The following is a 12,546-nucleotide window of genomic DNA, read 5'->3' on the forward strand; positions in this document are numbered from 1 at the left end:
GTCTTAATGAATAACGTGTTGTTTGTTTACCTAATCTTATGTCACTAGTATCTTTCTCTCGTAGCAGTAAACATAACAATGGGTTTAAAGTGTTTAGATGCGATTTATGGTTAGATGATAGATAAATAGATTGATAGATAGATAAAAAGATAGATAGATAGACATAGATAGATAGATAGATAGATAGATAGATAGATATTTGCCCCTGTTTTTGGCTAATTATTTACCAGTCTTCAAGGGAACCAGCATTTCAAGTGAGCCTTTTTTTTTTCTTCTTTTTATCTGTTGTTGCCCTTGACTGGTTTCCCTCTTGCATAAAAAAAAAAAAAAGATAAATAAGTAAATAGATAAATGGCCGAAATATCAATCTATAAATGTAAAGGTAAAAATGAATGGCAATAACTCTGGACCTTGAGACTCTTATACAATATAACATCAACCCACATCCTGCAAACCTAAATCTGCGTCTGTGTGTACGTGTGTATTTTTGTATGTATGCTGTTCACCGTGCCCGTCTGTCCGTGTCTCTGGTCGCCTTACATAAACACCGCAGGCAGGTCGTACAAGCCACCGAATGTCCCTTCATTAGGATATGGGGAAGTTTTAATTGAAAATTTAATTAGACGTTGAGGCGAGCTGGCACAACACCTCCTTCCACCCCCATCGCTCCGCCCCGCCGCCATCAGGACCTTAAGCCCTTCAATACTGAGACACATTCTTACTTTGAGATTTGTGTACGATTAGACCATTTTATTGACATTAGGAAGGGTCTATGGGTGTCAGAAGATTAACGGCAGCAGTCTTCACTATTTCAATCCTCCACATGAGTTTCTGAAGTTGAATAAAATCACCAAATAGTAAGAGGAAGGAATATGGAAATCAAGGGTTTAAGCGTTAGAAAATGGAAAGCCACAAGATACCACACTGCTCAACAACAAAACAGAGAAGACATTGATTAGATTAACGTCTGGAAGGTAAACAGGCTCACTAGGAAATAAATCAGGTCTTGCTGGAATGCTTGCAGTTATGAAGCTCAGGACGAAGTAGTTATTGCGAAGATGTGAGCAGAAAAGAGCAGTTTGGCGTTTGAATGGTATGATTAATTGGAAACACGAGAGGAGATCAACTAAATGAGTATAGTCTTTCAGTTTGCAGAAATTACGTTCAGAAGAGGAAAGGCAACGGGGGACTGGTGGCGTCAATTGTAAAGAGAAAATGTGAAAGAGAAATTTGTTTAGATTAACCCTTTCAGTATAATGGGACACATTTTTACCTTGAGATTTGTGTACGATTAGACCATTTTATTGACATTAGGGAGGGTCTATGGAGGTCAAAAGATTAATGGCTTGAGTTTTCACTATCTTATTCTGGAGCTGTATAAAATCACCAAAATAATCACCAGAATTAATACGGAAACGCGTCGTGGTACTGAAGGGGTTAGTAGTAAAAATAAATAAATAAATAAAAAAGAAAGAAAGAAATATGGAAGCGAAATATTAATGAAAGAAATATACCAAGATTAACATTACAGATACACGAATCATATACTACACTGACAGATTACCAGCCAGACGAGGAGCACCGGTGGCCGCGAATATGTGTGGTGGTCTAGAATCTAAAGCAAGAAAGAAATCAACGTACACGAGAAGATGCAAGGAACTAAACCCGTATTGTGTTACACGGTCACACGAGGAAATGAAAATAAAAAAACAAACACGCTTTCAAGATACTCCCGAAGTCAAGAATGGCTCAAGCATCAAAGGCAGAAGAGAAAATTTGGCATGACACTATCCTTTGATGTTATTTGAAGTAGGAAAGGAGAAAAATGAGGATAACTTTGCTGAAATATTCCCAAATACCTCCACCACCCAGGCATGTCAAGGGCATTATACTGTGTGTGTGTGTGTGTGTGTGTGTGTGTGTGTGTGTGTGTGTGTGTGTGTGTGTGTAAATTATTGGAATCCTAAACTTACATGATTTCTTTCTTTCATTGAATTGTGTTTTATTTGTCACTATTATTCTATTTATTTTCACCATTATTATTATTATTATTATTATTATTATTATTATTATCGTTATTATTATCATTATTATTGTTATTATTATTATTATTATTATTATTATTATTATTATTATCATTATTATTATTATTATTATCAGTGTGTGTATGTGTGTGTGTGTGTTTATATCTGTATGCGTGCCTGTCTCTCTCTCTCTCTCTCTCTCTCTCTCTCTCTCTCTCTCTCTCTCTCTCTCATGAATCTCTACACCCACCTCACCAGACGCCACTGTACCATCTTCATGACACACATAATTAAAGCACAGACACACACACACACACACACACACACACACACACACACACACACACACACACACACACACACACACACACATCAAGGTCACTAAAGCGTTTCTTTCTATTCTTTACCTCCTCTCATTTTTCTCTTCCCTCCTCCTCTCCCTCCTTCAGTCTTTTTGTCCCACCTCTCACCCTCTCTCTCTCTCTCCCTCTCCTCTCCTCTCCCCCTCTCCCATCCCTCCCCCTCCGGCAGGTGGCTAGGGGCGTGTTTAAGTGTCGCTGTTCACACATTGATTTAAGTTCGATACTGATTGCTGCATCTCTCTCTCTCTCTCTCTCTCTCTCTCTCTCTCTCTCTCTCTCTCTCTCTCTCTCTCTCGTGATTGTTTTATTGTGTTTCAGTTGACTATTTTTCACATATTTTATTCTATTTGTATGTTATGGTCGATAAACTAATTAATTCGTGTGTGTGTGTGTGTGTGTGTGTGTGTGTGTGTGTGTGTGTGTGTGTGTGTGTGTGTGTGTGTGTGTGTGTGTGTGTGTGTGTGTGTGTGTGTGTCAAATGATCATCTTCTATCGCGTATATTTCCTCAGGTGTAAGAAAGACAACAAAAGAAATTATATGAACAAGAAACTGCAGAGAAAAGAAAGGTGGAGGAAAGGAGAGATGAAAGGAAGGAAGCGTGGGAGATAGGAGAGGATAGGAGGAAAGAAGGGAGAAAAAAAAAATCCCCCAAGGACGGCAGCCACTCAGGAACCCAAGGCAGACTTTATCTGGGGGAGTGATAAAACCTCAAAGTTCCCTCCAGATTGCACACCGCCCCTGAACCCGTGACTCCCACAAAGCCAGTGTCTCCCTCCGTCTGGATGCTGCGAGGCCAAGATTGAGCCGAACCCAACAGTGCCGGCCGGACTGCACAGCGCTCTCTCTCAAGATCAACACCAAGATCAGGATACGTAGATTTCAAGTGCTTTCATCTCCAGGCCCAAGCTTAAGATCAACTGAGAGTCTAGCGTTTTTTTTTTTTTTTTTTTTTTTGTTGTTGTTTTGTTGTTGTTGTTGTTGTTGTTGTTGTATTTTAATTCATCTCCGAGACTCAAGATCAAGACTAAGCAAGATTCATAAGGGTTAAAAATGGGTAAGAAGAGATATAGGAAGATTTAACGTTGAACACACACACACACACACACACACGTACGCATACACACACGGTAACAATGACCAATTTATACAAATGTTTCCAAGTTAAATTTTTTTTTTCCATTAAATTTCATTCAGTTTATAGCTAATAATACGACAAGGTTTTCTTTTACTGTTTTCCTTCCTTTTTCTTCTTTTCTATCTCCACTTTCTTCCACCCACTCATTATGCACTTTTGTCTCATCACACTTCCTTTCCATCACCCTCCTATCACACCTCTTCCCTTCCAAGCCATTCCCTTCAACTCCACTGGTACCTAGGCCCGTAGTCAGTAACGCTCTGCTCTCTCACCACGACTGTTTTCCAAGGCCACGGAGATTATTATATTTTCAATAGTGCTTCTCCAGTTGATAATGCAGAAATCTTGTCAATCTGACTCTAGAACCATAAAAAAAAAAACACCTTAAAAATCGTGTAAATTCAAATAAAGCCTTTTGAAATAGTGGAGGTGAAGCGCAGAAGTCTGAGAAAACGAGCCTTAAAATCACCAAAAAGTCACGAGTATTCCCTTCTCTTTCCCCTTTTTTCATTATCATCTCTTCATTTAAATACTAGCCATCGTTTTCTTTCCAACATCTCCAACTCTCATTTTCACTCTTTTCTACTCGCTTTCGTCCAATCCGCCTCTCCACCACCATCATCGTCATTCCCATCCCCCGTCACCATCACGTCTCTCTCATCAATTCTTTCTATACGAGTTGTTCTGAAGGAGGTTAATTTGTTTCTAAGAGTAAAACAAACTAAAGATTAAAAAAACAAACTGGACATCAGGGAGTGCCGAGATGAAGGATGCAGGATAGCGCCAACCAACAAGTGAGCTGAAGTAAAGACTGAAGCAGAAGGACCATATTAATATTTGTTTCGGCTACACGTCTTCGGAGAGAATGATAGAGACACGTTTATAGAGTACTCTTGATTCACTATACGAGTTTCCCTACTACTATTACTAGGCTCGTATTCTCAGACACTTCTTTGTTTCATCTCCACTACTAAAAAAAAAGGCTTCATTTTAAGTTACACGAATTTCTTAAGGTGTTTTTTTTTTTTACGTTTCAAGAGGAATAGCGACAAGATTTCTGTATCATTAACTGGAAAAACACTCTTGAAAATCCCGCTTATCATCCCCGTGGCCTTGGAAAATGTTCGTAGTGAGAGGGTAGTGTTTCTGAATACGAACCTTACACTTAACCAATATCACCTCAACTCAATCGCCACGACAAACAGGTCATCACAACACTTACCCTTACTCTGGTGACCCAAGCTGGCCTTCTCTCAGCCACTCACCTGTAAAAGAAATAAGTACAATAATAATCCATGTATACAGAAAAATACGGTCAAAAACTACATGAATTTAAGTTGTCATCATTTCCACGGAGGAGTCTTGCTTGTGGTGAATGTTATGCCGCCACTAATAGACGTGAGTGAAGGTGCTGCGTAATATTGTATTGATCTGTGCGAGTTTCAAGGTTACATGAGCCTAGTCTTCACCCACAGCATGAACACTAAAGCAGTAGTGACGGAACATTGAGTGTGCTGGGCGACTCGAGAACAGCAGAGACACATGCACGTAATTAATATCTACTAAACACACCGTTCACAAAATGCCTGCAGGTACATACAGACAATAAAAGATCAACTTGTGTCAGTATCCCTGGTGTACATGTAACACTGCCTACAGATGCTACTATTACTCAATGGAAGCATCTGACAGTCCCTATAACCAGTGCACATCGCGATGCTTCGTTTCGCTCATAATGATCCTCGACTCCTGATCCGAGCCTGTGTTGTGACCAGCGCGTCGATCATGAAATATAGCAGGACATTTTACTATATGAGGGCAGACATTGAAAAAGGGGATTGTTGATTCTACAAGTGGGATTCTGGACACCTTAGGGAAACTCCTAGTGTGTCAAGCAATGGCTATATACAAAAGATATAGTTAAGTATTTTTATCACTACTTGGAGCCCTTTTCCCCGAGGAATTTGATGAGCCAAAACTAGATGGCCTAGATTGCGGTATTGAGAAATTTCAATCATTAGTCTTCAGCTTCCTTGCATCTCCCTCTATCGGCAAACTCGTGCACTAGTGTTGGAGCTGTGGCAGCGGATTTCTGAAGCACAGTGAAGTAAACGGCGAAATAGGTTGTGCGAATCTGAGTCATCGGTAATGTTTACGATTAGCGCAGTAACTTGTGACGCCGAGAAACGGAACTCCCTCTGGAAACGCTTTCCTCTCCCACCACGACTAATTTCAAAGGCCACAGAGATGATTAACCAAGTTCTCAAGACTGTTTCTCCTCTTAATTATGTAGCCATCTTGTTAATCTGCCACTAAGAATATAACAAACAACTTTAAAACTCCTGTAACTTCATCTACGTCGAGTTGTTTTGAAAGCAGCAGAGGTGCGGCGCAGGAGTGTTTCAGAGCAAGCTCCCTGAGTCGGCACGTCAATGTTAGGAGGAAGGAAGGACTGGATAGGAAGAGAAACACAAGGGAGACAAAGGTGTAAGGGAAGGGATAGAACAATTTTCCTCTCTAACAGGCCAGTCTAGCAAATATTGTCCAAGTGTAACCCGAGGTATGTCCCCCCCCTACCATCTCACACCGTGCCTCGCCCCCAGGCCCCACACCCCTCCCCTAGCACACTGTCTCGCTCCTCCTTCACTCATCCCCCGCCCCTCCCCTTAACTGTACACCTCCACTGATTGCTCTCTCTCTCTCTCTCTCTCTCTCTCTCTCTCTCTCTCTCAGTCGAGTCAAAGGAATCTAGACCAAAAATAAATGGATAACAGAAAAAGAAATCATATTCACCACCAGACGACGACAGCGAGACGGAATAATAACGACAACAATAAGTGAATCAATAAATACAAATAAATAAATGACTACAGCAGGTTTTTCCGGAACATATAAATAAAAGAGAATGAAAAGGTGTATCAAAATCCGTCGACACCAAGGCATGAAGAAAGAATTTGGTGGTTTTTTTTTTCTGTGTGAGGAGGAGGAAGAGGGGAAGGTGGAGGAGAAAAGAGGCAAGGACGACGATGACGATGACTGATGAAGGAAAAAGACGAAAAAAAACAGGAACAATGAGAACAGCTAAAGAACGAGGACGGGGAAGACAACAAGGAGGAATAAGACAATAAAGACAATAAGAACAACTTCAGAACGAGGACGAGGAAGACAACAAGGAGGAACAAGACAAGAAAACAACAAGAACAACCAGAACGAGGACGAAGACAATGACGAGAATGAGAAGACACGAGCGGAGACGATGGCGTCGACGAGGACGAAAACAACAAAACAACAAGAACGATAAGAGAACGAAGGCGATGACTATGAAAGGAGGATGATGTGACAGGGACGAGGGACGAGGACAAACACGCAGAGTAAAGGCGAAGCACTGTAGTTATCGGGCTGTCTCAGGGTCGTATTCTCAAACACTTTTGTACTTCACCTCCAATATTCCAAGATTTATTTAACTCCTTCGGTACTGAGACGTATTTTTATCATGATTTTTGGGAATGATTAGACGATTTTATTGACATTACATTCGGTCTATGGAAGTCAGAAGATTAATGGCTAAAATCTTCACTATTTCACAATCCCCACATAAGTTTCTGAAGCTGTGTTGAATCGCCACATAGCAAGTAGAGTGAATAATGAAAACGCTGCATGATAATGAATAGGTTAAATTTTTTTATGGTTCTAGAGGCAGATTGACAAGATTTCTTCATTATCAACTGGAGAAACACTCTTGAAAACCCCGCTAATCATCCCTGTGGCCCTTGAAAATAGTCGTGGTGAGAGAGCAAAGCGTTTCTAAATACGGACTTGTGTGTGTCTCGTTTCTTTTCCTGTTTCCTTTCGTTCCTCCGTTAACAGTGTCCGGCCGTTGGTCACGTTCAGGCCCCGGGGTGTAGCGGACCTCGTTATGCCGTGCTACACCCTCACACGGCTCAACGAATGTATTATTGCGCTATTTACGTACGAGGTGGTTTTTTGCCGCTTGGAAACCACCACCACTACCACCACTACCGCTACTACCGCCGCCAACACCATAGCCACTTTCACTATCATCACAATCACTATCATATGCACGACTGTTATCCAATACCACCGATAATAATGAGGAGAATAGAAAATAATTATAAGATTCCTAAATGTTTTAACGCCAAATCTGCATCGTCCACCTTCAAAATTAATCAAAAGAAAGAGTTTGTGTGAGAGAGTCAAGGATTTTTTTCATGGTTCTAATGGTAGTTTGACAAGTGTTCTGTAGCGCCAATGGGGGGAAAAAAGCACCAAAGAACACCTGAAATATCTGAATGAATGTGGGATACCTACATCACAAGACAACATAAGAATAATGACCTACCCTTCTAATCCATTCCATGGCTGGGTCATGAGTTTACAACAACACATTTCTTGCTTCTTCCTTTGTTATATTGTGATGTAGGCATTCCACAGAAGTAATCTAAGTATACTAACATTCCAATATTTTCTACTTAATGTTCTTTTTTCACAGTCCAAAATTTGTGACAAGCCCATTATTTGGCCAGTATTCAGAAACGCTCTGCTCTCTCACCACGACTATTTTCTAAGGCCACAGAGAAGATTAGCCTGGTTTTCAAGAGTGTTAATAATGTAGAAATATTATCATTCAGCCTCTATAACCATAAAAAAAATATATATTATTGAAAACTCATTTAAATTTAACCCCTTCAATACTGGGACACATTTATACCTTGAGATCTATGTACGATTAAATCAATTTGTTAACATTAGGAAGGGTCTATGGAGGTCAAAAGATCAATGGCTACAGTCTTCACTATTTTAATCCCCAACATAGTTTCTGAAACTGTATAAAATCACCAAATAGACAGCAGAATGAATAGGAAAACGCATTAAGGTGCTGAAGGGATTAGATAAAACCTTGTGAAATAGTGGAGGTGAAGCGCAGAAGTGTGTGGGAATACGAGCTTTTAAGTGACTCTTTTTTTCTACCTTCCTTGTATTCATTTCCAGCAGTGTACCCTTCACTCACGACCCTATCCAGCACATGTCACTGCCTCTGCATACACATCACTGCTAACCTCTTCCTCATGACGTCATCAGGCACCTCTATCCACGCCCCTCATCTTCACATCTCTCACCGCCTCGCCGCCTCTGATGGATCTACCGTGGCCAGTTTAATGAGGGTCGTTTTGTTTTATGAAGCCTGGAGAGAGTTCCGCCGCCAGTCTTTCGCTCATGCCTTCAGGAGAATTTAAGTGTGAGGCATTCCTGCATAGTTTAGGATGCTTTACTCCCTCCTTCCTCCCTCCTCTATCTTTCCTCCTTGGTTATCTCTTCTTTTCTTCTCCTTTCTCTTCCTCTCATGACTTCTTTGTTTTGTTTTTTCCTCTCTCTCTCTCTCTCTCTCTCTCTCCTTTTAATGTCATCTTCTGAAGGACTACACTACATTTAAAAGGTTCTAGTTGATGTTACACGAGTTTTTTTTATGTGTCTCTATGGTTCGAATGAGGATTAACAAGATTTTTTTTATTATTTGCAGGAAGAACACTCCTGAAAACGTAGCTAATCATCTCCATGGCCTTGGAATATACTCGAGGTGAAAGAGCAAAGCGTTTCTGGATATCCGCGCCCACTTCTCAACTCGGGTCACCATGGAAGGTGGATAGAGGATAATGCGAAAGAGACGAAAACAAATTATCTCTTTCTTTTTGACCGGGAAGCTATAATGTATGACGACTTATGAACACACACACACACATCGGTTCCAAACATCCATTTCCTCCCACTTTTTCTTTCCCTTACACTGAAAACCTTCCCCTTTGAGCCATCTCGTCGTATCACACCACCTCTCCCAGCGCCCCTCACCCTCCCTGCCGCCGCCAACAAAGCCTCTTGTGACGGCGGTGACCTGGACGGAGACGCAAGCCCCGGGTGTCAGTAAAAGGCTTCATTATCGCGTCGCGGCCACAGGTGGAGGAAGGCCCGGCGGATAAGCTCTCAGCGGGGGCGTCACGGCTTGTCCTCCTCGCCCTATCCCGCTGCCCTCAAGGATCCGCTGACAATGATATTTTTCTTTTTACTTTTTTCTTTTCCCCGGCAGAATCTTTTTCGACACGCCACGGACCAGAAAGCGACAACAACGTCACCGCGGCTACACAGACTCAAGAAAAGCCAGTCTTCTCTCTCTTCCCCCTTCTCTTTCTCTCGCTTTCTCTCTTGCTAGTATTTCTTTTAGGACTCAAGAAGGAGGGCTTGATATTTAGTTCTCAGCAAAGGGAAGAGGATAAGAGGGCACGAGTTCTGGAAAAGCACTATGAATGAATAAATAAATAACTTTGCTTTGGTTTTCCTTTCACGCTTAATGAAAACGATATATAGATAGATAGATAGATAGATAGATAGATAGATAGATAGACACATAGATAGATAGATTGATTGATTGATTAATTGACCATAAGTGAGTGAGTGATTGACTGATTGATAGATAAGCAGACAGGTAAACAGGCAACCAGATAGACAAACAGAGAGTGAGAAAGAGAGAGAGAGAGAGAGAGAGAGAGAGAGAGAGAGAGAGAGAGAGAGAGAGAGAGAGAGAGAGAGAGAGAGAGACAGACAGACAGACAGACAGACAGATAGACAGACGAACAGACAGACAGACAGAATGATAACCTTTTTAAATCCTCCACTGTCTTTTTCGATCGTCTCATAGACACAGCACTGACGCATCGAGACGGGAGGTGTCTGCCGTTAGTCTGTTCCTCATTAAGACACTCAAAATAATAGGAAAAGAACGTGACAACAAACATTAATAGTCATTCATATTATTTCTATTCATAGTTCCCGACTCTCATTAGCAACATCATAAAAGTTTGGCATCATCTTGTCCGTCACTGGGGGATATGATATTAATGGCGAGAGAGAGAGAGAGAGAGAGAGAGAGAGAGAGAGAGAGAGAGAGAGACCCTTCCACAACCACACAGACAAACAGACGGACGGACAGACAGATAGACAAGTACAACTCCTCGTCCCTCCCTGCCTCGCCCAGCTGACTGAGTAACCATCAAACTGCAAACTCCTCGTGCAGTCTTCATGGAGTTGTTCGCGGGAGTCCTGGGATAACTTCATCGTCGGTACTCTGAGACCCTTCTGTCGCACCTCCACTATATTCAAAAAGGCTTTAATTGAAGTTACACGGGATTTTTAGGGTACTTTTACGGTTTTATTGAGAGAGAGAGAGAGAGAGAGAGAGAGAGAGAGAGAGACTGTGAAGATCTTTGTAAATCCTCCTCATTACCCCAACACGGTCTACCACACGCCTGCTTGACACATTTCCCTCTTCTCCCACGGACTGCAACGCCCCCACCAACGCACCACCACGCCGCCACTACCACCTCTTCTGAGTATTGGGAGAGGCGCATCAAGGAGAGGAAAGCCAGGTAACAGTGGAGGTTATCTGGAAGACCTCCTCTCTACCTCATTCTGGCTTATGTACACTTTGACTCAACTATTCAGTCTATTACCGTAAGACAGTTGTGGACAGTACGGCACAGGAGAGATTTGATTAGTGTTAGTGGTGTCAACAGGTGCTTGATGTGATGGTTAGGGCGTGACAGGAAGAGCTGGAGGTGGTGTGGACAGGTGGTGATGGTGGGTGAAGCCGACACACACGCCTCGAGGTGACGTCCATTTAGCATTGCTCCGACTCAGGACATTCATCTGTGTTCAGTCAGGTCATCTACTTCGTCAGGAGGCCAAGCGAATATTGCGATACGCCCGTCAAATTTAAGTCCCCACCGTCCCAGGTCTCGGCCGCCACCCACCTGTAGAGCAGCAGCAGCAGCAGCAGGGGTGGACAACGGGCGGGCCCCATGGCAGCGTGTAGGCGGCCAGCAGCACTATTGGGTCATACCGGGACACTACTGCTACCGACTGATTTTTTCAGCCAGTTACTACTGTTGTCATGGGTTGCAAAATTTAAACTATCAGTAGTGACAGTTGGTCAGATAATCTTTCGCGATGTGGATGCAGAGGCAGCTTGTGACAAAGTCAGGTCACCTTAGCCGCTGTGGTCGTAGAGCCTCGATTTGGTCCAGGGTCCTGCAGATCAGTGTGCAGGCAAGGACGATGCCAGAGACCCTGCTCCACCTGCCACGCTCTGAGTTTTCGGCCAAGTGAAAAGTTGGGCGGGTCCCAGTCAGCAATGTTATTACAGCTTCTAAACATCGGCGGCATTCATTAGCCGAATAGGAATATTTAGAATGAGGAGGCAGTAGTAGAAGAAGCAACAGTCGCGGCACGGGCAGCACTCGGCACGTGGCGGCAGGAGCGCGTGTCAGGAGTGCGGGGCGGGCAGGGAGGCAAGAATCCACGGCACAGTGCGGGCCGGCAGCTCCGCCACACTGACTGAACTCCCACCTTACCTCACTTCCATCACCGCCACCACCACGTGACGCCCCGCGCAGGCACCCTCCCGTCCACACTTGGCACACAGGATACGCCGGGCCACCCCTCCTGCACCGGCGCCATGCTGACAAATTCCCTCCAAGTCCACAACAGACCCCTAAAAGTTGTAATTCACGAGCGGGGTCTCACACACCTCGCGTTCCCGGCACACCTACCCTGAAGCGTCGCATTGTCACAGAGTAGAAACCGCGGTATGCCCTAGTAGACGCCAGGCCCCCAAGATTCCCTGTCCGAGTTCCCAGTCAGCTCACCGGCCTCCGTGACGCTCGCCCGCCCCTTCACCAATGATTAATTAACCTTACCGGTAACTTGTAAAGCCTAACGAGCACGCCAACTTCGCTACTGAGATCATAAATAGAACGTTAACCCACTGTAACTACCGTGCTAATCGAGTCACTCCGCGCCAGTAATGAGTGCAGCTTGCCTTGTAGTCTGGCGTTTACACTTGACAACTGGAAAACTCGTCACTAAACACCCCTTTTTTTTTTCTCGCGGCACTGTGACCTTGAATATCCCTGACCTTCTCTATCCTCTCCTTTCTGCTCATTTTCCTCTCCTTTC

At 43.3% G+C, this 12,546-nt stretch overlaps 1 protein-coding gene across 1 annotated transcript in view; it reads right to left on the reverse strand.

The window, feature by feature from the left end:
• The window catches only part of LOC123520280 (gamma-aminobutyric acid receptor subunit alpha-2-like), a 119,813-nt gene extending 107,639 nt beyond the window's left edge, over positions 1-12,174 (reverse strand). The window contains exon 1 of the mRNA XM_045282428.1: positions 11,343-12,174. Coding sequence (XP_045138363.1) covers positions 11,343-11,392 — 50 coding nt within the window. The 5' untranslated portion in view covers positions 11,393-12,174. The remainder of the gene's footprint in view (positions 1-11,342) is intronic.
• Between the last annotated feature and the right edge of the window lie 372 nt (positions 12,175-12,546).

Source organism: Portunus trituberculatus, chromosome 46 (assembly GCF_017591435.1).
Source record: "Portunus trituberculatus isolate SZX2019 chromosome 46, ASM1759143v1, whole genome shotgun sequence".
Classification (NCBI taxonomy): domain Eukaryota; kingdom Metazoa; phylum Arthropoda; class Malacostraca; order Decapoda; family Portunidae; genus Portunus; species Portunus trituberculatus.